The sequence below is a fragment of the Clupea harengus genome, chromosome 3 (assembly GCF_900700415.2).
Source record: "Clupea harengus chromosome 3, Ch_v2.0.2, whole genome shotgun sequence".
In the NCBI taxonomy this organism is placed as follows: Eukaryota; Metazoa; Chordata; class Actinopteri; order Clupeiformes; family Clupeidae; genus Clupea; species Clupea harengus.
This window is the reverse complement of record NC_045154.1, coordinates 2,052,825-2,078,831: the sequence shown is the minus strand read 5'-3', so window position 1 is coordinate 2,078,831 and position 26,007 is coordinate 2,052,825. Positions and strand designations below refer to the sequence as shown.

Genomic DNA, 26,007 nt, shown 5'->3' with positions numbered 1-26,007 from the left:
GTTTTTTAATCATCCTATAATAATCCGTAGTCCTACAATACAAAGCAAAATGCCATATAATAAACAACTTACTAACCTCTACCGTAAATGTAACATAACGGAAAGTCATTGTAACTTGAAGTCAGCAAGTAATTGGTTGCTACGCAACACCTGAAACACATTATTGTGTCGTGAGAAGATTTGAGAGCTCAACAAAACTACATTTTTTTTTCTAAACTCCTCAAAAAAAAGTCCGGAAACGTTATTTCGGTCGATTATTCCTCCCCTTTAATAATACCAATTGGTATTGTATTTTATATCGTTGGAAGGCCTGATTAGTCACCTTTACAACGAGGTACAACTTGTAAGGATCGTGCATTCGTGGAATGAGCAACACAGCTAACGGTGTGGGTAGCGGCCCACATTTTTTTGCCAAATTCCCCTGCAATATTCTTCTGTTGGTATTCACTCTAGTTTTGAGTTGCTGGATTGGATGATTGCACTCTCCCACAGTAATAAGGAAAAAACAACACATATGGGCCATTCTTACACTTTATTTATTTTACACTGTCAGGGACCTCAGTAGCGTGTGGAAGATCCATACGCAGCCACAACAGCTTGGCACCTCCTCCTCCTCACATACTGCTGTGGGATGACAGCATCCTATTACTCAACCAGGATTTGTCGCAAGTCAGCCAACAAGTCAGTTGGTCACTCTGGCACGCTCTGGCACACTCTGGCACGCCCAAGCTGATCTTGCAGGGGATTTTGGCACATTGTTTTGGGCCGCTACCCTCAAGGTTAGCTATGAATGCACGATCTTTACAAGTTGTACCTCGTTGTGACTAATCAGGCTTTCCAATGATGTGCGAAATCAAGTGCCAAATATGTGCGTGTTTAGTCATGCACTGCAAATTGTATAGACTAAACTAGTTTGAAAGTAGTTTCTTTTCACATTAAATATTTGTCTTTTTTTGTATTAAATATTTTATTGAATCAGTTCATCTTTTGTCTGGGGTCCATTTCCATGAGCCCGATATCTAATTTAAATTGTTCAGGCCATTCTTTAAAATTTCAAAATCTGCCTTGGAGTCCAGCCGAGGCTTAATCTGGCACTGGCTTCAGCACTTCCTCCACCACTGTTTACATCTGATGAAGACAAATGGCGACCGCAACTTTTCTGGTAGCCCTATGTTGTTTCCAGGTTGCTTCAGGAGGTTAGTTTGTTGTTTTTATTTTCGTATAAAGCTCTCGTTTGGGTTTTTGTTTGTTGTCATGGAGATTTGGCACAGGGTCCATAATCTTTTGGAAGATTAAAAACTGTGAAGATTTCAGTTTGCTTGACTTGCAAGTCACCCGTGCAAACTCCATGAAGAGTTTGATATTTGCAGCTGTTATTCTGTTTGGTTAAATGTGACGTATCGGTAGGCTGTTGAACTTTCCGTTGTTTGCACATCTTTATTTTTCAAAGATTTTAGCATATAATGTAACTCTTTAAGAGTATTTTACACACTGGGGATTTGATCTAGGTCATGGCAATGTGTTGGTTATGCTGGAATTTTACGGTTTATTATCGCTCAAACGCTACTGCAGGTTAGGCTAAGGATACGTGTGTGTGAGACAATTTGACAGAGTAAATAGACGGAACAACATGTGAATTGTCATCGTGCTAACATGTATCCTAACCTATTGTTATGTATGTGATTTAATGCACTATCTTATGTGTTCTACTCATAGCACCACTGTATGGTTACTGCGCACTCTAGCATTGGTTCATATAATAAGATATGCGCATTGAATGTGTGTGTATACTGGGGGCATACACAACACCTATTTTCACTTTTCTATGCCCTTTGATTGCCTGAAATATGTAAGATTGATTGATTAAATATTTTTCGATCTATAAATGTGTTTAACTGTTTGTCACTTTTTTAATAGCTGGGGCGGTAATAGGTATCTTTACGCTATCTTATGTGTTCTATTTATAGCACCACGGTACGGTTACTGCGCACTTTAGCATTGGTTCATACGATAAGACATGCGCATTTAATATGTGTGTGTAATGGGGGCATACATAACACACTTTCTATGCCAAAGTGAAAGATACCCTGCAGTTTCTTTTTTTGTTTACGAACGTGGGTACAGAAGGTTTACCTAGAGACTGCTGGTGATCATGGGCTTAGTAGGCGTGTCTCTTTTTGAGAAATTAATAATGTTTCCAGATGTCAAAAATGTAACAATAATAGCATATAATAACATTTATGGCAATAAATAATAGCAACAACAAAAACAAGAATAATAATTTATGAAATATTTTACCCAGAAATGTGACTGCGGGGGAAATGTAAAATGCATACTTTATGTCTTGTATTTATTCTATTTAATTTACAAATCCAGATAATTAATGCATTAATGCACCGATTACAGTTCACATATAGACCATTCATACAGAATTAATGAATTAATTGAATTCACTGTTGCAGTATTCAGTGTCACAGGTTTGCTTTATGATTTTTAATTGTGCAAACGAGCACTGCAGATTGCATTTAATACGTAAATGTTTAATAAATTAAATTGGATTTCTTTCATCTAACTAATGGATTTATAAAAAGTATCAGTGACAGATTGAGCTAATACATCAAAATATCAGATATCAAAATAGTTAATTGCAGACCTAATGTTATCTGCTGCCCCATGTGTTGGGCACATATTGATAGGTAAAATTGATGGATTATTTTGTATCATCTGAATCTGTTTTAGTTGTAGAGTACGCCAACAGATTAAAGAAAGTTCCATTAGCTGAGCACACCAGTCTCATTCTTCAGGCCACCAGTGCACTACAGAGATACTGAGGCCTCAACATGTTAGTATTATAATGTGCTTTTGTTTGTCATTCAGTACCCAGACATGAGGTAAATTCATCTAATAAAAAATATGTGTAAGTATCTTTTGTAATTGTGATGATGATGATTTTCAGAGGGGTTGAATACTTATCTGCCAGGCACTGTAATATGGTAGCAAATGGTAGATAATGTATGAGTATGATTTCACAGGTTTCACAAGCAAATTGTCTCACGACAGACTCTTTTTCTCTTTCAGTGATCCACACTCATCAGTATTACTTTACTGCCACGTCTGGCATCCCAAACTTCCCAGAGTTTGTAGTTGTTGGTGTTGTGGATGGCCAACAGTTTGGCCAATATGACAGCTTCACCAAGAGAATGGTCCCAAAAGAGTGGCTGGCTAATGAAGGAGACTCTGATCACTGGAACAGTGAAACGGAAAATGCAGCTGGAGCTGAGGCTGTATTTAAAGTCGACATACGTGATCTAACATCTCGCTTCAACCAGACTGAAGGTACATTTTCATCACATTATTTCTGCTCTGCTCGCCCTTCTTTCCAGTCTTTCAAAGATAATTGAGTGAACTGAGAGTTAAGAGTCAGCCAGAGTGTGACCGTAAACATGCAGGGCATAAGTCTGTTTTTCAGCAGTGTTAAAAACAAAGCAGAGTCAGTCTTTTCAATACTGATGTAAATATGTAAGATTTACTCTGGGGTCGTACGAACATCCCATGATGGTTGTCGTGGAGAAATGGTAAACCACTTACAAATGATTGGATAATCAAGACGAAAGCTATATTTTTATATCAGTCACTAATAAGGTCAAAATCACAGACGTGCACAGAGCCAAAAGAGACACAAACCCCAAAGTGTGAGCTTCCAGAGATTTGAGAGGTAAATATTTACAATTTACAAAAACGTTTTTTTTTTTTTATTGATCGTAGATATTTGTCAAGACATTGACAAACACATAATCTCACTCCCATCTCCGTGCTTCACTGTCAGGACTATGCATTCACTGTGGTAGTCCTGTTCAGGTTCATGTCAATCATGTGGACCCCATCTGAGCCAAACAGATCTTTGGCACGAAACTTTGGCAAAATGAAACTTTACTCAAGAAAACTTTACTGATGAATATTGAGAGCACATTCTTTTCTCAGATTGGACCAAGATAAATGTGTTTGTCTCAGGGCTCTGAAGCTCATGGGCTCTGAAGAATGACAGAACATCTCTCCAGAAATGTGTCCCACACAGGTGTCCTAGGGTGTGGTGGTGCAGTGGTTAGCATCAAGAGTATGTACAATGGGTACCAGCCTTACATGAACACCAGAATAATGTAAGTACCTTGTGAGAGGGTGCCGAAGAAATGTTGTCGAGTAAATAGTAATACCGTCTTCACGAGGGCCACCAAGATAACATCGGTACTATCCTGACAACAGCACCAATAATATGCTCACCCGATTGGACGGGCATCAACCAGTCAACACAACAGCAGATCAATTAAGTTGAACACATGGGGGCGCCACACAAAGTGTAGTGTCCACCACAGTGGTCAAAATAAAGATCAGCCACAAATCAGTATCAATGCAATATATGAGTCTCATAAAATATATTAAACTATCAATTTGGAACTCTGCTTAATAGTTAAATTAATAACTATAACCAAAGTTACTTTATTAATAGCGAGGCTGAAGGTCGTTCTAAATAGAAGAGGTTGGCAACATTCATTCTTGTGTAACATTAAATAGAGCAGCATATATAATCAAAGCATTTCTTAACACAATGATCAGAAATAACACACAATATGTAATCTAACTAAATGTATCTAACTAATTAATTAAAGGGGAGGGGAGTGTGTGTGAGAGAGGGAGTGTGTATGTGCAAGCTTGTGTGCTAGAGTGTGCGCGCCAGAAAGAATGTGCGTGTGTGTTCCTTTGTTTGGTCACTGTACATACGTGTGATATGAACAAAGGCGCCTATGTGAATGCAAAGTTTAAGTGTTCCCTTTGCGTGTGTGGCTATGTTGAGGCCAACATATGTGTAATCTGTGTGATTCTGATGATTCTAAAATCTTTCTCCCCATCTTACCCTCAGGTGTGCACACGTGGCAGAGGATGTTTGGCTGTCAGTGGGATGATGAGAGTGATGCTGTTGAAACATTTGATCAGTATGGTTATGATGGAGAAGACTTTATCTCACTGGATCTGAAGAACCTGAGATACATCGCATCAAATCAACAGGCTGTCCTAACAAAAAACAAGTGGGACAATGACAGGTCTGATCTTGACAGGTGGAAGCATTACTACTTCCAGCGCTGCGTTGAGTTGCTGAAGATGTACGTGCAGTATGGGAGCAGCGCTCTGGGGAGAACAGGTACAGCAGCACACAACACTGATAACTGCATTTGCTCTACAGTCGGCAGGATTCCAGTCATTATGTTGAAACTAATGTCCTCCTCCAAGAGAAATCATCTTTTCAATCTCTAATCAAATATATTCACTTAATTTATGTACATCAATGTAGTACAATGTAATGTACTCTATTTTCAGATAGTTATTCCAAGGAGACAAACATTAGACCACTCTGTGCCTTTGCTTTCCTGGATTGCTGTCATTTTCATTATTATTGTTGTATTGTTACTATTCTTTGTCATTGTTACTATCCCCTTCTCTTACTACCTTGATCTTCCAGTCTCCCCTGAGGTCACCCTCTTCCAAAAGGACTCGGGAGTGGTGTGCCATTCCACAGGTTTCTATCCTGACGGAGTGGTGATCACCTGGAAGAGGGATGGAGAGGACCTGCATGAAGACGTTAATATGGGGGAGACGCTGCCCAATGAGGATGGAACCTTCCAGAAGAGAGCTGAGCTTACAGTGTCACCTGAGGAGAGGAAGAAGGGACACTTCACCTGTGAGGTGGAACACAGAAGCGGAAAGCCCATTGTTAAGACCTTGATTGTGGAAGATGGTAAGAACCAACACCTTAAACGCCACTATGGAGACGGACCATTGCCTTGTTACATGTTATTGTGGTGTTAGTGAAACCTCAAAAAACCTGAAGTAGAATGTAAATAATGACTGTAACCATGCCTTTTCATGACCCAAACCTACATTTGCTGTGTAACTGTACAGATCTCTGTGTTTTTGTCACTCTTGTATAATGCTCATTAAATAGAACCAATGAGCCATGATGAGTGATCTGCTCCTGTTCACCCATTCATTGCTCTGTTTGTCACTGTAGTGGCTAGGTGGCTAATCTGCACCACTGTACTTCATACACCATACTTCCAGTAACACCACTAATGGTGTTCTGCAGCGTATCGAATGTCAAAACTAGTCTAAATCATTTCATAATGGGTTCAGGTCCAAATCTTCAGGACCTAAGCTAACAGCTTTACAGAAATGTGTCAATTTAGTAGAGGAAATAGATAATGTAGGTAAACGGACAAAATAAATGATATCGATGATAGAAACTACTAAGCAACTATGCTTCCACCTGCTGTAATGAGCAGTGATCAATGTTTCCAGAAACACAAAATCATTGGCAGTTGCCACCATAGTTATAAAGCAACTCCTTGGGGAGACATTCTCCATGACAAGGAGGCACAGAACTCATCAGAGCATTGATCTGCCTCCGTCAGTTACACCAATCACACATTAAGCCAAGTTCCAGAATAACTTCCAGAAAAAATGGCGTGTTCTGCTTTTAAAAACGAATTCACTTTTTAAATGAATACATTGTTTTACAAAATTACACAATGTGATTTATTCACACTTTTGGCACATTTGTAGGCTATTTGATGGAATGAATCTTGTAATGCTCTAAAATCAGTGTTTTTCTACTTTGAGGTCTTCATACTGGATAGTGTTGTCATGTACAGAGAGGGGAGACATACTTGTTGAGTAGTTTCATTTAACAGGTCTGTGCGCCACCCCAGACTCACTGTAGGATGATGTGTGTGATGTGTTAGATGTGTGTCATGTGTGATGTGTGTGATGTGTGCATGTGTGTCGTGTGCATGTGTGTCATGTGTGAGCATGTGTGCATGTGTGCATGTGTGATGTGTGCATGTGTGCATGTGTGCATGTGTGCATGTGTGCATGTGTGTCATGTGTGATGTGTGCATGTGTGTCATGTGTGCATGTGTGTGATGTGTGCATGTGTGCATGTGTGTCATGTGTGATGTGTGCATGTGTGTCATGTGTGCATGTGTGTGATGTGTGCATGTGTGCATGTGTGTCATGTGTGATGTGTGCATGTGTGTCATGTGTGCATGTGTGTGATGTGTGCATGTGTGCATGTGTGTCATGTGTGATGTGTGCATGTGTGCATGTGTGTCATGTGTGATGTGTGCATGTGTGCATGTGTGTCATGTGTGCGTGTGTGTCTGTGTGCATGTGTGCGTGTGTGATGTGTGTCTGTGTGTCATGTGTGCATGTGTGTCATGTGTGATGTGTGTGATGTGTGCATGTGTGCATGTGTGCGTGTGTGATGTGTGTCTGTGTGTCGTGTGTGATGTGTGTGATGTGAGTCTGTGTGTCGTGTGTGATGTGTGTCATGTGTGCATGTGTGATGTGTGTGATGTGTGTCTGTGCGTTTGTGTGTCATGTATGTTGTGTGCATGTGTGTGATGTGTCATGTGTGCATTTAATGCTGTTGCGGAGGCGATTAACGGAGATCTTCCTTTTCTGTAGGCAAGAACCTTGTTGGCATCATCATTGGCTGTGTCATCGTGATCGGTGTGGTTGTTGCCATTGTCATAATGAAGAAGAAAGGTGAGAGTAACATCTTTCATGCCATTTCAGTGTTTCTGATTTCAGCCTTGATGATGCATCAGCATAATAAACATTCTCTTGTATCTTTACAGGCTACAACAAGGCATCACGTGAGTACCTCTTGCAGCTTTAAGCCTGACATGATAGATTGAACTTGAAATACTCACACTTCTAGATAACTAGAATATTGATAGTAGAATAGAAATATAATTAGAACTAATTCAATTAAATTAAATTCAATTTTATTTATATAGCGCCAGAACAATAAAATTGTCTCAAGGCGCTTGACAGAGCCCAGAGCCTGGACCCCCTTAGAGCAAGCACAATAGCAACAGGGGCAAGGAAAAACTCCCTGTTAATCATGAAGGAACCTTAAGCAGAACCACGGCACATAAGGGGGGACCCATCTGCTTGAGGTCGGCCAGGAGGAAATAGGAAGGGGGATGGGGGAGGGTTGCGTGGTAGAAGGTAAAGGCAAACAACAAGGGTTGTACACAGCAGTGACGTGCGGTGAGGTTTGTGGCTGGTGAGGCACTGACTCTTTCAGAGTCAGATTTACAAATACATAAACCCAATAGAGTATCTTAAATCACCATTCAATTGGCAGCTTGCACATTGACTACTGGTTGTTTTTCATATCAGCATTCTTTACACAGATGAGATGTGTGTGTGAGATGTGTGTAAGGTACATACAGTTGGCAGCTGCTAGTTTGTGATGAACTCGTGTTAATATGTGTGCATATGCACTCATGAATATGAACTCTTTCATACGAAGTTGCACAAGCACCCTGAGGGTTTCTACCTTTTCCCATTATAATTTTAAGAGTTAAATTGAGGAGGCTATGACATCAGCTAGATAACCAGCTATCATTTCATGCAAATTGAACTCTTTCAATTGAATCGTTTAAGGTTATTAAGTTTCCTTAGCTAGCTAATTAGCGTAGCTACTAGGTAACCATAGCAACCAGGAAACACAACTTTAGCTGCAATTTAAGTTTAATTTCTCAAAATCAGCTCACCAATAAAAAGCAGTCTTGGGTTCAAAGTGATCACAACCACTTGTGTGATGTTAAATGGCATCACATAGACATTAAAGAATCAACCGAGCTGCCGCTTTACGTCCAAAACCAAATTTATTCTCGAGGTTCCAAACATTTTCAAAGCAATTTGGCTTTAAATGTGAGAAGTCGATCGAGTTATCTTCTGTCCCGTCGTTTGAAGCTTTTAGCTCCGGCTTTGGTCTCCCATTATTGATCACTTCACGTTTTGATTGAAAGTCCAGTTTTGAGAAATGTTTTAGCTTAGCAATAGAATCTTCCATTTTCGCAGTCAGGGTCAAATATAAGTGTAGAATAAGAGAAACGGCAGAACCAGCATAAACCCGACCGGTGGGCTCTGCCTCCCCTGACCGCACGTCCCATGCATTTGATAGATGTACATAATATATATACAATTATAAAACAATTGGGTTCTATTGAATTATTTAGCTGTTTCTGATTGGACGAGAGACGTTCCATGAGTTGGAATATCCCAGGACATCCCAACTCGGACTTTTCACAGCTAATAATAAATCACTCCGCGATGAAACATTCTATAGCAAGTTGATACAATTAAGCGATAACCGTTAATTCAAAGTTCTTATAATTCCAAAAGACGTTGACAATGGAACTAATTTTTTGTTGCGGAGAAACAATGGCGAAATAAACATTTTTTAATCAATAACTTCGTGTTTAAATGTTAATTGGTTGACTATAAAATTGTTTTATAAAAGCAATATAGTAGGCCTCGTGGCTACGGCCGAACACCACCCGTGGGAATATCCCTTACCTACCCCACTCGCACTCGTACTATATTGCTTAAACACCATATGATATATGCATGATACATACAAAAACAGCTTAGTGGGTATACAGTGAGCTCATAGGGTTACTGTTACAGGGGTAAGGAGAGTAGAAACAGAAAAACATGTCGGTGGTGGCAATAATATATATTGCATATAAATGCTAGCATAGAGTATGGGGTAGAGTAAGTGTATTTATATGCAATATATATTATTGCCACCACCGACATGTTTTTCTGTTTCTACTCTCCTGGTGGTGATGGGTGCACTTGGGCCGAGGGTTTCTGCAGGTAGATCGGGTGGAGAGACTACAGCAGCGTCCCATAGCGAATATAGTCTAGACTAGGAGAGGAAAAAAGAGAGAGTGAGTTTGGCTGTCCATATGCGTAGATGAGGAGTAGTGGTGGTGGGGAGCAATGTTTCCACTTCCATCAGCAATTGGATCATGCTATAAGGGAGATATTGATGTTAGTAGACATCAATTTGGGAAACAGATAAGAAGAAACATTTTAAGTAGTCAATTAATAGTAGGCAATATGGCCATTTTATCAATATAGGCATTAGCAATGTGATATAAAAGGAGAGGGAGAGAGAGAGGCTGCCTGGGTAGGTGTATGGGAATATTATTTAGCATTTAGTTTTGTTATGTTTAGTTATGGTTGGCTGACATGGTGCATGCAGATTTGAGTTAGGATGGCAGGATACACAACAGTGCCTAACTGCCTGGAGACAGCCGCAACACACGGCGTACCCGGGATCCGTAAAGGCCCTCCTTCACGATACAACATACGCTGTCTGTATAGTAGCACAGTTTTATAGATTTGGGGGATTTTGTATGTGTTTTGTTATGTTTAGTTATGCTGGCTGGCTGGCTGGCTGGCCTGACAGGTGATGTTTTTCTTTTTTTATGCAAATATATTTTGATGGTCATCAATCTTTTATCATCTGTTATATATTTTTGTCTTTGTAATCTTGTTAAAACACTAACAAACATTTATTTGATGACAAGCCATACAGAAAGTAATGAAAAAAAAAAGAATTACAAAACAATATACAAGCTTGAATGCCCCGTCACACCATAACGTTCTGGTCAACGTTCTTTGAACTTTCTAATCGTTCAATTTCGAGCGTTCTAGGGCGAGGTGGACACATCTGGCGTGTGCCTAACGAAAGAATAGCGTAGGACTGACGCATGACTAGTGTGGGACTCATGCATGAGGAGCATGTAACAGCGACCAAGTGACGTGTCACTGGTGCGCGACAAACGTGTGATGACGTGTCACTGGAGCGTGACAAACGATAAGTCAACCTTAGACGAGCGTGTTGAGCCTGTGATTAACGTGTGAATAATGACAGAATAGCGTTTTGCTGGCGTGTGGGTTTTATGGTCAAACTGGTATAAAACGCTGGAAAATCATAGTGGATTGAGTTGATCTAAACAGTGAACATCATGCCGCCAAGACGACGAAAAGGTGTGAGGGGGGCTTCTGCTACTAGCGCTGCTGCAAGTAAGAAGATGATAAATGCTGCTGAAAGTAAGAAGAATACAAAGCCTCTTTCACTAGCAATGTCTTCGGACGAAGATTTACTGTTATTATTACTGTGATTTACGAAATAACGGGCGTTATTCCTGGGGTTTTATGTTATTAAAATAAATTATTTAAATTTGACAGTGAATTTATGTTTCTCAATGTTTATTATTAGAAAACATCAACACATCCACACACATTGTCCATGTCACAAGAGTCTTCATATCATATCCATCTGCCATGGAACAGCACCAGCTATATCTACTTCATGCTGGGCTCAAGCAAGCATATATACCTTCCACTCCGCTTTTCGCTAGATTATGCAATGACCTTGCATGATATGATAGCATGGAATATGTAGATTTATAGTGCACAGAATAACGTTTGCAATGATGTAAATTGCGTTTGTTGATCACGTATGGTTAATAACATATTAATTGTAGAAGGGACATGATAAAATGAAGATCTTCCCTTGGTGAAAAAACTTTCGCAGATATCTTCGTACAAGAGATGGGTTAGGTGCTCAAATTTCCCGGGATCAAAGAGGACGTTAGTAGGCATGTCCAAACTAAAAATCACGTCTCAGGATTGCTGCGCACATAAGTTATTTCGGGTGCATCAACTGTACTCAGTCTACCCTACCCAATGACTGACTACGATAGCCAAATGCGTGCAACGTTAATAAAACGTTCCACGAAAGTTCTCCAGCATTTAAATTAAACGTTGAAGAACGCTGGTCTCCATGAGAACTTTTGTGCATGTTCAAAAATGTATTTTCGGACCAGCGTTCTCCGCCGATCACCGACGATTACCGACGCTAACTATACTAGTGCTGGTGCTCTGGTGCTATACCAGCGACCATGGACGATTACCAACGTCTCCTCTAACGTCATAGAACGTTGACCAGAACGTTATGGTGTGACAGGGACTTTAAAGGTTGTTGTGATACACGAGTTTTATAGTTGATTTTGTGATTCGTGTTTTTGTTTTATATGTGCTTTGACCTTCTCACAGAGTCCGATGCCGGTTCTGATACCTCTGCCCCATTGCAAGGTACGGTTCATACTTCAGTTTAGTCCTGGGGTTCTCAAACTTTTGCAAGTTTGTGCTTCCCAAATCGAAAGTAATGATTTTGGAGGATCTGTTTTGAGTGAATGTGTTGGTGTTGTGCTTCTGTTGTAAAAATGTGATATGAATAAATATATCATAAAGGCAAGAGGCTAGTGCTCAGTAAGCTAAGGGCGATTGCAATAGGCCTACCTGTGGACATCTACTACAGTTCGTTATTGATTTTTCAAATCAAACTATGAGTTTTCATTGGCCAGGCTGAAGGCAACGGTGTCTGTGATTTGTTGGTGCAACTGTAATCCAGGTCCCTGTCATTTTGTGAGTGACAGGTCCGTGGCCCCACGCCCACGCCCACCTGCAAGGCCCCCAGTTTGAGAACCACTGCTTTAGACCATTTAGTCTTCTATGTTCTGACTCAGTTTTCTAAAGACAAGCAGATATGAGTGTTTGTGTTCCCTCAGTGTAATCAGCTGTGCACTGAGGGTCATCATTTCGTGCTGATTAAGTTTGTTATTCTGATATCTATCGTGTCAATTGTCTCCAGGGAAGGAGCCGAGTGTGGTAACTGCTGAGCACGAAGAGTGAGGAATGATGAAGAATCGTGCGAATCAACACTTTTTTTTTTGCCATTAGGCTTCTTACTGGACAGTCTCGCCACTTTACACACTGCCACTTTATCTATTGTTTGCACTATCAGTAATATTGCACTACCTGTTACCAGGCACACTTGATTTGTCTTTAGGTTAGTATAGGTCTATTAGGTTAGTATAGGTTACTTATGTGTATTAGATTGTATTTATATTTATATTGTATATTTAGTAGGTTTATTATATGTTTATCATAGGTGTAATTTATTTTCAGAGTATTTATATGCTATGTTATGTTATTTTATGTTATGCTATGGTAGGTTGTTGTACGGTGTCTTGTCTTAAGAATTTCAGTGCCCAGTCTGACTCTGTGTTGTACTGTGCATCTGACAATAAAAAAAATGAACTTGAACTTGAGCCTGGATTGCCTGGAAACATTTTTGGATCCGGTACCTTTTTTTATCGCATTCACGCAGAGCCGTGTCAAGAAAAATCTGCGTTCACACGGAAACGCTGGAGCGGAGTGGTTGAATCTGCTGTAAAGATGTCATGGAGCATGCACATAAAGTGACAGAAGACAGAAGTCGAGATCCAACTAGCAATTGTCGTGGCTGATCATTCCATTTCTTTTTGTTTGTCAATGTATTTTCTGAGACTGATTGTAAAGAAAATCTGATAGTATTTATTGTAATCGTTAATGTCACAATAAGGAGACGTCCATGGTCAAGCTCGATCTCAGAGCATGTACTGGTCTCTTGGTACTATTTAAGCCTCGTTCTTGTGGGGCGTTGTCCCATATTAATTACCCTAATCATCTGTATTTGGTCTTGTTTCGGCTCCCCAGGGAGTCTATTTTCTGAGGCCACCTTTGACCTGACAACTGTCTCTTCAGAGAGCCAGACTCCTTGTCTACTGTCCACCTGGCACTTTTTGCTATTCTAAGGGTCCCTTACTGTAAGCATGTCCTTATCTGGCGCAAGTGTCCTTATCTATTCCTGTACTGTACCTTGCTCTGAGAACCAGCCCATTCCATATTTACATTAACATAAAAAATATCCCACACAATCTTCCGATTACTGAACGACTTCTCTACCACCTGAAATCACTGTTACCACAGCACTCAAACAGGACTAGTTAGAATCGCGCACTTCGCCATAACCCTAGTTTGTGTTAAGTAACCGTTTTGAAACTTCCGTCTATAATACAAATCTTTACACGTCAGATTTGCTCATATAGGCTATTGCTGACACTTTTAAAAAACGGTTTTGAACAATGGTCTGATGTAAATAGATTAAACAGTGATAGATTAAAGTGTGGCTTGTTAATGTCATCCCTTTCCTAACCAGCTTCTTAATAACATCAATTTAGTTTATGTTGTTGCTATTATGAAGTGACGCAGCGGGGTTAATAAGGGTTCAGGCTGAGATTGCGAGGCGGGCGTTCAAGTGGGACAATTACGTCATCGAGACCGGATTCAAAAGGTTGCGGATTCAGTGATCCAATCTGCCGGGTTCGTGTTTACGAGAGGCCGATCCGACAACATTTCTTTCCGGATTCAGGCAATCCAGGCTCCGTGTAAATGGGCCCTGAGACCTGAACCGTTAGCATCTGAACCCCTTCCCCCCAGATAGCCTCCTTCCTGCTATCACCCTTTGTCCTCTGTTCTCACCCCCTCCCCCCACTCCTGCCATTACCTGTAGGGTGTGGGCTCACCCCCCTCCCCTGTATTCTACCTGACTGAATGGTATAAATGCCAACACATGGTACAGTCAGGTACACGCTGAAATAAACTCTAGAAGTCCTGACTGGATCTTCCCGCCGTTCTTCGTTTCCAGTCCGTCCGAGGTGCAAATGCGTTACAGCGTGGTCACGCACTTGCTTTGACGGACTCTTGAACATTTATAATTCTCCGTCGGTTGGTGGGTGTCGCAAAGCAATTAAAAAAAAAAGATGCCGGACTAAACTCCGTTTAACTCTGGTTGTATTTGTACATAAAAGTTTGTTTGACTTTTTTTTGCTTAGATTTTTTTTAAGTTACCGAGAAAAAGACACTGCAATGTAAAAATAGAATTTTCAATATGTAACTGAAAAATACATCTGACGGTACGTTTCCACACAGCATATGACCAGGTGTTATTCATGCCGCTCTCATTGGGATTGAATGGAAGGCGGAATCCTGCCTGTTTGGGCAGCATTAGGAAGAAACCGCCTCTGCAGCCGATTCCAAGTTGGCGATTCTTTAATTTTTATGAGAACCACCCGATAGCCAATCAGTTCGGCGTGTGTGTGATTTGGAAGCCTACGTTGTTCAGAGGGGCGGGAGTAATCAAATAAATCGAAACAAGATGGCGGAGTCAGGATTCTTTTACTGTCTACACTACTTTTTATATGTCTACATCGACTTGGTTTGTTGTTTGTATGCTACACGAATGCTGTCAGGGCAAACAGAATATTGTAGGTCTTAACTAAAGCTCTCGACCATTATTGTTAGCTTGCTGCTAACACTTTAACCGAAGATCCATCAGAACACATAGTAGCTAGCTAGCTGCTAATAGGTTACATATAACATTAGCATGCTGATATGAATGATATGGTGTTTCTGTAGAAAATGAGTTGTTGTCAACATAAACAATTGATTGTTATTTACTTTGCACATGAACATATTTGGGACAAATAGCCCACTAACTAGCTATTTAGCTTCCAACTGAACTTGCTACTTGACAGCCAAACTTGATTTTTCTGACCACGCACCCGAGGCGGAATTTAACCTGGCGATATCCGCGTGGTCATATGCTGTGTGTAAACCCACAGTGAGGGGATTTGTGAGGTGTCTGAGCCAGCTATATAATGTTAGCATGCTACTACCCACAAGGTAAAAAGCATGGGTTGGACCAATCACAGCCCTGGGGTCTCCGTGGGCTCTCCGTCATTTCGACGGATAGTTAAAAAAATTGGGAGGTTCATTCAGGCCACGGAGAGGTGCTCGGAGAGGGTTTGCAACGATGGAGAGGGCTCTGCGTAATAAATTGGGCTTTAGGCTTTAGTTTGGCTTGCTCATTAGATTCTATCAAGTTGCAACCTCTTTAGTTGGTGGTGGGAAGTGGGCAATTATGGATACTTTACTGTAGGAAGGAACAATGATCCACCATGCAAACATGTAAAGTATTTTATATTTTCCTGTGAGTCAATAAACAGATAATTACAGATAAGACCACATTCACAGAAAAGGTTAACAAATTCAAAATTGTGTACAACGTTGAAGTGGTGGACACTGTAATTAATTGTAATGGACTGCTTTAAAACTAAATAAAGTCCAAAATTGGACCAAATTGGAAGACCTCTTGTCTTTTCTGTGTTGCATGTAGTGTAAATAATAGTGACAACACCTCCATGGTAGTGTGGACAAATAGAGTTCCCATCTAAGAATCAGCCGTTTGGTTGTGTTGTTGTATTTAGTGCACAATAATCCTGCTCCTCTAATAAGTGATTTGGACATGTGGACATCTCCTTCATATATCTGGTGAAAAGATAGCCCTCAATTAAGCTTCTCAAGCTTTTAATGGCAGGCCCTCAGTTTGACAATGAAAAAAACACCACAGTGCAAAGATTGAGACACTTATTACCTGCTTTTAACGAAGAAAAACCCCCCAGATGTACTATCAGCAGTTTCATAGCTTTTGAGTAGGAGAGGGAGAAAAGAGACTAAGTGAGTGGACAGAGCTAAGTTGCCTTACATGCGTAATTGTAGATATATAATTGTAGGTTATGGTTAACAGAGGTCCTACTGCATAGGTGTGGATATCTTCACATAGTCTTTGTGGGGTATGTCGCAGCCCAACTCTCAGCAAGACGCAACAAGGGAATTCCAAAGGCACGTTCTTTATTAACTCTTTAAATTACAAACAAAGGTATTGAAACATAACAGAAAAGTGGGGTAAACCCTCCGGCTTGCACCCAGTGCTTCCGGCACCTTCCCCTCTGTCTCTCTCTCTCGTCAGTAGGGATTGGTATCGTTTGGTTTTTATCCGATACCGGTACATAACCGATACTTTTAAAACGATACCGGTGCCGGAACCGATACTTTTATTTAAAATTTTTTTTTTTATAAATGACGATTGACGACATTTAAGAAAGGCTTTTTTTATTGCCAAATATATGAACTGTTTAAAGTAGATTATATATATAAATAAATACAAAACACTTTTTAACTTAAAACTTAAATAATATATGAACTGTTAACAAAAGTTTAGACTATACTTAAATAAATACAAATAAATACAAAACACACACACACACACTCTGTACACACATTACAGCTTCAATACTTCAGCAATTCTTTTGTGGCATATTTGCCTTCTCCGGCAAAATGCGACACCTTTCCTGCCTAATCGCATGACCTGCACAGGAGAAAACCCTCTCTGATGGTGTCGATGAGGCCTGTACACACAGATATGTAGGGATGGGTATCGTTTGGGTTTTTTACGATACCGGTGCTAAACCAATACTTTTAAAACGATACGGTGCCTGAACCGATACTTTTTTTTTTTTAAAGCACAAAGCAACGATTGACGACATTAAAGAAAGGCTTTTTTTATTGCCAAGGCAATTTTCTTTCTTCAAATTGAACAATATATTAACTGTTTAAAGTATACACTTAACTGTTATATTTTTCTCTTTTCACGGATACAAATAAAAAAGGCTGTGATTGGAATACGGGACTGGAGCTCAAAATCACCCAAAATTCGGGATGTCCCAGACAATTCGGGACTGTTGGCTAACCTACTTGCACCTAAGTTATAACATATTTGAGTGTCCTAACATGAGCAATAACGTCAGCTAGTTCGAGGTGTATACCATTAAATTAGCAGCACATTTCCCGTATTTAACAATGATTAAACATGGACTTGCCTGCAAGTGATGCACAGTCATCATCTCGCAGTTTCTTTCTATTTCTTTTTTCTCTTTTCTCTTGACTCCTGTTGTCTTTTTGAGGCCATAACCCTAACCCTAACTGCAGTCATCTCCAAATGTATGTTGTAATACTCGTCTGGTTCCGCAATACTATAGCACCTCATGTGCTTGTCGCCAGGACTACTTCTAAATGTTTTACAAAGGTTTTTAAACTTGAACTCAGGTTAAATCTTTATGTATTCACCTTTTTTACTGTATCATAAGGTGTATGTGCAATCTAGATTCTTTAGGACTTCTTAGGACTCAGGCCTGTTGTATTATTTGTATATTTTCTCTAACAAAAAACATGAATGCACAAGTGCCATATATGTAGATGATTAAATGTTTCTAGGGGTGTTCTTTTTATGACTCTAGGACAAAAACTCACGGAGCTTTAAAGGCTTATTGACAAAGATGTACATATCCCTCCACAGGGATATAGTCCTTTAAGGGTTTTAACAGAGTAACTCAGGATATGCCTGATGACAGAATGAAGAAAGAGAAGCCCTGACCCATCTTAATACAGACTGAGGATGAATATCCCAGGTGTCTGTGCAGATACTTCAGGAGCACAGCACACCAAAGAGGCTGGAACAGACCTGCACTGCACTCTTTGGCCAGGAGCCTCTCCCAGTACTGACAGTCCACAGCACTGCCAGACATGGTCCCCAGAAGGCCTTTATTCTCTATTACCTTGGTGACATCCTTTGATGCTGGGAAAAGAGAGTACTACTGAAATAATGTGGGTTAAAACTGTGATACCATTCTTTTGGTCATTTCTGGATTGCTTTTATTTTAGTGGATTATTTTAAACCAATTGAACTAAGTTGGAAAAGCACATCTGCATTTTATCATCATCATTCATGCTTTCTTTGAAATTACAAACATCTATTCCAACGGCCATGTCAAATCCTTGACATTTAGCCCCAAAGTAAAATGATCTGTTTTGTTCTGTTGTGTTCCGACGCTTCAGTCCCTAAAACACTGAGCTCCGAATGAGACTTGAATCCACTGACATGAAGAAACGCCACGCCGTAATACAATTCAAAGCAGAACATATAAAAGATCAAATAACTAAGTCAACTAAGTCAGTAGAAGTCAACAGACATGATGTATTCTGACGTCTGAGATGACAAAGCATTTAATGTTTACATTCAGCATAATGTAAATAGATGGGCATATCAAGCTGTGTCCATCTGCTGTACGATCTCCTCCACAAGCTGTTTTTCAAGGGAATCACATTCTCCCCTGAAACAGGAGTTGTGCCTGGCTTGTACTTGTATGTCCCAGGATAGCAATGCTGGCTCCTTTTTATCTAGTTGATTACAGCTCAACATTTTCATCATTAATGGCTGGTTGTCTGACCATTAATTGCATTCTTTCCCTTTCAGACTACCATATTAGCTGTTAGGTTCATTGGAGGGGTTATCATTGGGTCTGACCCCAGGGCATCATTAGAGGATAGTTCCTAAACCAAAGTATAGGCCTTGTCATCTATTCAACTTCACAGCTTGAAGCACATGTTTTACTGTTTTACTTGTTTTTAAACTTTCTTCCAGGTCATATTAATCTTCCAAAACGAAAGACACGCTTATCCAGGTCCACGAAAGGATATTCTGCTGTATTGCTGGTTCCAAAATGTTCCAGCAGTTTCAACAGGTTGGTTCCTTCCACCTTGACCCATGCTCTCATCTTCTTGTGGCACTAAGTGTTTGTCTGTCAAAGCATTGGTAAGGAAAGTTATCCTATTATGTTTTTTTCTTGCAGCCAAAGACTTTCTTTACTTCCTCTGATGAAACTCCAAAGAAAGTGTAACCATTCTCAAACCAGCATGTGAGAGCTTTGTGGAATGATGTACTAACATGTTCTCTTTTTGTTCTCAAGATCATTCATATTTGAACTCTGTCTGCTTTCACAGGAGAGTTGTACAGAAGAAAGAGTGGAAGAAGATCATATTATTCATGCTGATGTATTTCAGGGTAACTTTGTTTCTGTCTAAAGGAGGATCATGCGCTACAAAATGGAATTATATGTTATGTAATTTAGGTTCATGTATTTGTCTCTATTTGATCTCTTTCATAATTCCTAAAATGGATAGCTTTATTAGCATAATCAAATGTAAACTGCAACAGTCCTATCTTTCTGAGAGTTTTAATGATGCCATTAAACAGAAACTAACATGTTGCAGTATCTGAATAGGTTTATCACAAAGAACACATTTTCCTAATGATTTTAGATGTTCCTTGATCGTTCCGCTCATTTCTGCCTGCTTCATCCTCAATTCACTTTTTAATACAGTTTTCTCCTCATTCTGAAAGTTGTCACTCAAATATCAAAGGTCCATACTAACTCAGCAAAGGCATATGCATATTCCCTTAACACTTCTGTTTCAGTTTCAGCACATTCCCTTAACACTTCTGTTTCAGTTTCAGCACATTCCCTTCCCTTAACACTTCTGTTTCAGTTTCAGCATGGTAAGACACAACAAACACTTGCCACTTGCACGGTGCCTTTTTTAAGTAGCCGCACGCTAGCAATACTAATAGTTGGTTTGCCATTTAAAAAGGGATAGTGTCATTTATAAATGCAGTGTTTCATTGTTCAAGAGATATGAGGTATTTTCAGAAAATGTGTAAGTAGTAAATGTGTATGACCCCTGTGAACATCCCAGGAGCTGTCAATGTAACAACTTTACTAAGAAGGTGGCAAGCCAAGATAGGGTATAGTCTTTATCTTCACCTTTAGTGGTCTGAGTAAGTGGATGGTAAAGTTTTGAGACTTTTATTGTCATTGCCATTATTGCCATGATTCTGTATTTTGACTTGTCAAAGTTACGGTGGATCCTACTGCCTGTTGTATACAGTATATTTCAGGAGCTGAGAATGTTGAGACTATTATTTTACAAAATGCCATCAACTCATTCTTCTGTGTATAATTTCCCCTTTTGTAATCCATAAAATATATTAATACAGACAAAGCTTCAAGCTAAAGAAATGACTCAGTTTACGTTTCTATATATTCAGGTATACATATGGCAAGATGTTACATTCCTTGTGCTATTGGTTGGGGACTTCCCACAGCAGCCAAACCTCTCAATGTTGCATGCATGTAATCATACATAAACAACCTAGACTATGCTATAATACATAGTTTTCTTAGTCTTCAGTGTAATTCAGCAAAGCTTTGTTGTTTGTTGCATTACAGGCGATCTACTACATGTACAGTATATAGAGGGTGAAACAAATCTCACTGCAAGGGATGCCAACTTATATTCTTCAAGCATAATAGAACATTCTTAGAGACGAGTTTGAAAATCAAACAACAAACAAAAATGCAAATTACAAAGGCCGTTTATGTATCTCATTGGTATTCATATATTTGGATAGATTAGGTGCTGATGTATGTTTCTGTGTATGTGTGGGTGTTTCTGTCGTAACCAGACCAATCAGCCTACATGCAATAGCCTTGAACACGTCTCCCTGGCTCATCTCCAGCTCCAGGTAGATCACTGATCACTCCACATACTCCATGATTTTGCGCTAGGATCCTGACATCTAACATCCACCAACCAATAAACTTCATATTTTCCAGTATCATTTTTGCAGCAAGTGGTAGAAGCTTCTACGTGATTCTCTACTCACTAACAGATTGATGTTTTACAATGTAATGCTAACTGTAGTTATGAATAAGTTACAGCCTTAACTATTGCCAAAGTCTGTGAAACATTTTTGTTGTAAATGTTGCCAAACATTTGATTTGATTCCACCTTATCGTCTTAATATATAATGGTTTGAATACATGCTTTTGCGATGAGATGGTTTTCTTCACGTTGGGACAAATTAGTGTTGCAATATCATAGTGACAAACACATCTCAGCATAATGCAGCTTTGGTCAGCAGATTACATCTTGAAACGAGGCTTCATCAAAATGTACAGACGTACAAAAGTGATCCATTTGAACCTCAAACTCTTGTCATGACAATAAATGTTTTTGGTTTGGTATTGGGCGCAAAACCCTCATTTGTATAAATCTCGGTTACAGGGCATCTTAAGCAGCTTGCACACTGCCCCAAATAGCTCAATCTTTGTCTCATCAGTCCACAGCACTTTGTTTTAAAATGAATCTAGCTCGTTCAAATGTGCTTTTATATAGCTCAAGGGAGCTTGTTTGTGGCGTGTGTCCAGAAATGGCTTCTTCCACATCATTCTCTCATACAGCTGTTCTTTGTGCAAGGTGCGCTGAATTGTTGAGCGATGTACTTTGGAGGTGGTCTGATGGTAGTCTTTGACCATTCTGACCATCCTTTGCCTTTGCCTCTGATATTTTTCTTGTCCTGCCACTTCTGGCCTTAACAAGAACTGTGCCTATGGAAACTGACAACTGAAACCTCTGGGATAACTTTTTGTAGCCTTCCCCTAAAACACAAAGCTAAACAATCTTTGTTTTCAGATCATTTGACAGTTGTTTTGAGGCCCCCATGATGTCACTCTTCAGAGGAGATTCAAAGAGAAGCACAACTTGCAATTGGCTACCTTAAATACTTTTTCTAATGATTGGATGCACCTTTCTATAGAAATTAAGGCTTAACAAGTTAATCAGACTAATTGTGTGTTGCAATTATTCAGTATGAGTAGTTACAGGTATTCAAATCAGCAAAATGATTAGGGTGCCTAAATATTTACACAGCCTATTTTTCACATTTGATTTCATTTCACACAACTAAACACTGCTACACTAAATATCTTTGTATGGAAAACACCCCAGTACTCAGTGTTAACTAGAATGAATGAATGAACAATATACCACTGTGATCTTTTTTTGGTGAACACAGAATAAATTATCATGCAGCCTCAGAGGGGTGCCAAAACTTTTTCATACAACAGTAGGCCTATGTAAAAGCAGGCGGCGTGCATATTAATATTTCGAAAACCAACGCGGTAAGTGGAACGAAGTGGGAGTGGCCGATAGCTAACATAAGTGCAAACGTATGTAAAGTGTCACCGTAAACATAAATATTAATATTTAGAAACACGTTTTCTTGCAGTGTTAAACGAGTCGTAGAAGTTGAAATAGACAAATATATGTCTCGAAAACCGTTTGTTTGGGGAAGCTATTACATAACGGAAATCTACAAATAGACTTAGGATGTCGTTTTTTTTTTACAAACTGGCTGATAACCACCATAACTTCGACATCCAAGAGAGCTCGAGGATGTGATGCACGCAAGTTGAGCCTAGTTGTCAAGGTAATGAGCTGTCAGAATGTTGGAGTTCGTTGGGAATGGCTCTACATTGGTCAGACATTCTCCAACTTTACCCGATCCGACTGAACATGTTGAACTCTTCCGACAGTACCCGACAAACGCCAACATTATCCAACTAACACCAACTGCCGGCGCACACTGACCCGACTGTTGGTGTTTGTTGGCGTTAGTTGGAGAATGTTGGTGTTTGTCGGGGCAGTGTGCAAGCTGCTTTACAAAACAATGAATAAATGACACCATCATATTTAAGATGAAGCAACGATGGTTCCACAGTCATTTTGCATCCATTTAGACAGCAAATTACCCCACTAACATATCTTTTCTAGTTTCCAAATCTAATCTTACATAACAACTAAAATGACGTTGGGTGTATGTCACTTGGTTGCGCCGTCGTTGTATGTCATTTGCTTCAAGGAGTTTGAAAGAGCAGTATCGTCAAGTCAGGAGGAAAATAAAATGCATTATCACTCTGTATTGTTTACATCTGATGAAGACAAATATGACAACCACAACGCTTCTGGTAGTCCTATGTAGTTTCTACGTTGCTTCAGGAGGTTAGTTTGCTGTTTTTATTTGTGTATAAAGCTCTCGTTTGGGTTTTTGTTTGTTGTCCGTTTGTGTCGTGGAGATTTGGCACAGGGTTCATAATCGTTTGGATTATTAAAAACTGTGTGAAGATTTCAGCTTGCTTGTCTTGAAAGTCACCCGTGTAAACTCCATGAAGAGTTTGATAGTTGCAGATGTTATTCTGTTTGGTTAAATGTGACGTATCGGTAGGCTGTTAAGCTTTCCATTGTTGGCACATTTTTATTTTTCAAAAGATTTTAGCATATAATGTAACTCTTTAAGAGTATTTTACACACTAGGGATTTGATTTTGGTCATGGCAATGTGTTGGTTATGCTGGAATGTTAGGGCTTATGATCGCTCGAATGCCTGAGTTTATGCTACTTACTGCAGGTTAGGCTAAGGATACGTGTGTGCAGGCCTGGGGTGGGTAATCGGGAGAATCGGGAGAGTTCCCGGTGGGCTGCTTCACTTCTGGGCCGGTCGAGAATTACATTTTTTTGACATTTGTAACGTTAGTCCATCTTCTCTTAAAGTAGGCTACACACGTTCCGCATTCTGACACAGCAGCCTCTGCATGGGTTGTACCATGCGAGTAAGTTTTCCCCCTCCCAAATAGAGTTGGTTGGGTCCATAGCCATAGGAGGAAGAGGCCTGAATGGGCTGAAAAAGCCAGGTTAAAAAAAGAAAGGCATTGGAGGAGGATGCTGCCAAATGTGCCAAGTTTACCGATTTATTTTCAAGAGGACAAACACAAGTGGCAACTGGTATAGAGAGACATAGGCCTAATGATTAGCAACGTAACTATTCGGCTAACGTTGTAGCGTTGGTTAATATCGTTGTAGCGTTGTCAACCTATTCGCAAGCAAAATATTAAATGTAATTAAAATTGTAGCCTTCTTATATCACCGAAAAACTGTGCCATTTATGTCCATTTAATACTCTCACAGTACAACCTCCTCACAGATGCTTATCATGTCATTCATTGGGTTAGCATATAAGTTTCTGTTGACTTTGTCCATCACACAGGTTGCATGTGAGAGAAGCTTCTCAACCTTAAAATTTGTGAAGAATAGGCTACGAAGCTCATTGAGTCAGGACAACTTGAAGGCTTTCATGTTAATGTGCACAGAGAAGGAAATCCTCATTTCTATAAGCAACGACACAGTTATAGATAAAGTGGCTGAAACCAGTGCACTGCTTAGCCTGACGTTGTCATACTCATAATTCTAGTCAGAATACTTGTCGACCTCAAATGTTGTGGGCGGGGCTAAATTCGTCTGCTAGGCTACCCAGGCTAGGTTACTGATGCTGTAGATGCTGTTGGTGCTATTCGCAATGTAACTGTATACTGTACTGTGAGTTTATTTATTTATTTTTACTTTTGTTAATTTATCAACCTATCCTTGTGGAATAGTGGAATATTTTTTGTTAACTTCTCAGCTTAAGTGGATTATTATTTAACCTTTACATTATTTGTTGAACCATGGTATTAATTTAAAAAAAACTACAGGATAGTAAGTTGCAACTGTTGCTTCATTTATCCAATTTCCACTACCATGGAAAAAGTGGGCCGGTCTTGGGCCTGAAATTCCCGGGCTGAAAAGTGGCCCCACTCCGGCCCTGGTTGCGGATGTTATTCTGTTTGGTTAAATGTGACGTATCGGTAGGCTGTTAAGCTTTCCATTGTTGGCACATTTTTATTTTTCAAAGATTTTAGCATATTATGTAACTCTTTAAGAGTATTTTACACACTAGGGATTTGATGTTGGTCATGGCAATGTGTTGGTTATGCATGCTGGGGTACAGAAGGTCTACCTAGAGACTGATGATGATCATGGGCCTAGTAGGCGTGTCTCTTTTTGAGAATAATGTTTCCAGATGTCAAAAATTTAAAAATAATAGCATATAATAACGTTTATGGCAATAAATAATAGCAACAACAAAAAGAATAATAATAATTTATAAAATATTTTACCCGGAAATGTGACTGTGGGGAAAGCCCAATTCCAGACATGTAAAATGCATATTTTATGTCTTGTATCTATTCTATTTAACTTACAAATCCAGATCATTAATGCATAAATGCACCGATTACAGTTCACATATAGATCATTCATACAGAATTCATGAATTAATACATTGAATTCACTGTTGCAGTATTCAGTAACACAGTTTTGCTTTATGATAGTTAAGTGTGCAAACGAGCACTGCAGATTGCATTTAATACATAAATGTTTAATCTTAGAAATATATAAATTATATTGGATTTTTTTCATCCAACTAATGGATTTATAAAAAGTATAAGTGACAGATTGAGCTAATACATCAGAATATCAGATATTAAAATAGTTAATTGCAGACCTAATGTTATCAGCTGCCTGATGTGTTGTGCACATATTGATAGAATTGATGGGTTATTTTGTATCTTCTGAATCTTCTGCCTTAGTTGTAGAGTACGCCAACAGATTAAAGAAAGTTCCATTAGCTGAGCACACCAGTCTCATTCTTCAGGCCACCAGTGCACTACAGAGATACTGAGGCCTCAACATGTTAGTATTATAATGTGCTTTTGTTTGTTATTCAGTACCCAGACATGTAGTAAAT

The 26,007-nt window shown here is 39.5% G+C and overlaps 2 protein-coding genes across 7 annotated transcripts in view; both read left to right on the top strand.

Moving 5' to 3' along the window:
* The first annotated feature begins 1,090 nt into the window (after window positions 1–1,090).
* Window positions 1,091–20,564, top strand: LOC105895660 (class I histocompatibility antigen, F10 alpha chain-like). 4 transcript variants are annotated; one of them, XM_031564156.2, is made up of 9 exons: window positions 1,091–1,196; window positions 3,079–3,336; window positions 4,916–5,194; window positions 5,513–5,788; window positions 7,516–7,596; window positions 7,689–7,706; window positions 19,130–19,229; window positions 19,338–19,403; window positions 19,489–20,564. In XM_031564156.2, the coding sequence occupies exons 1-9, from the start codon at window positions 1,142–1,144 to the stop codon at window positions 19,763–19,765; spliced, it is 1,410 nt and encodes a 469-aa protein (XP_031420016.1). In that variant the 5' UTR covers window positions 1,091–1,141; the 3' UTR covers window positions 19,766–20,564. The 4 variants fall into 4 exon arrangements, 3 of the variants coding, with proteins under 3 accessions (XP_031420016.1, XP_031420017.1, XP_031420018.1); XM_031564157.2 differs by lacking the exon at window positions 19,338–19,403; XM_031564158.2 differs by lacking the exons at window positions 19,130–19,229; window positions 19,338–19,403; window positions 19,489–20,564 and adding exons at window positions 11,980–12,018; window positions 12,578–12,966.
* Window positions 20,565–23,231: 2,667 nt separating this feature from the next.
* The window catches only part of LOC105905575 (DLA class I histocompatibility antigen, A9/A9 alpha chain-like), a 62,987-nt gene continuing 60,211 nt past the window's right edge, over window positions 23,232–26,007 (top strand). For all 3 annotated transcript variants that reach the window (XM_031564159.2, XM_042707469.1, XM_031564160.2), the window contains exon 1: window positions 23,232–23,388. In XM_031564159.2, the coding sequence (XP_031420019.2) occupies window positions 23,232–23,388 (157 nt within the window). The remainder of the gene's footprint in view (window positions 23,389–26,007) is intronic.

Coding starts and splice junctions, on each gene's coding strand:
- LOC105895660 (XM_031564156.2), top strand. CDS start 1,142: ATGGCGACCGCAACTTTTCTGGTAGCCCTATGTTGTTTCCAGGTTGCT. Junction 1,197..3,078: donor TTTCCAGGTTGCTTCAGGAG/GTTAGTTTGTTG, acceptor TTTCTCTTTCAG/TGATCCACACTCATCAGTAT. Junction 5,789..7,515: donor GACCTTGATTGTGGAAGATG/GTAAGAACCAAC, acceptor CCTTTTCTGTAG/GCAAGAACCTTGTTGGCATC.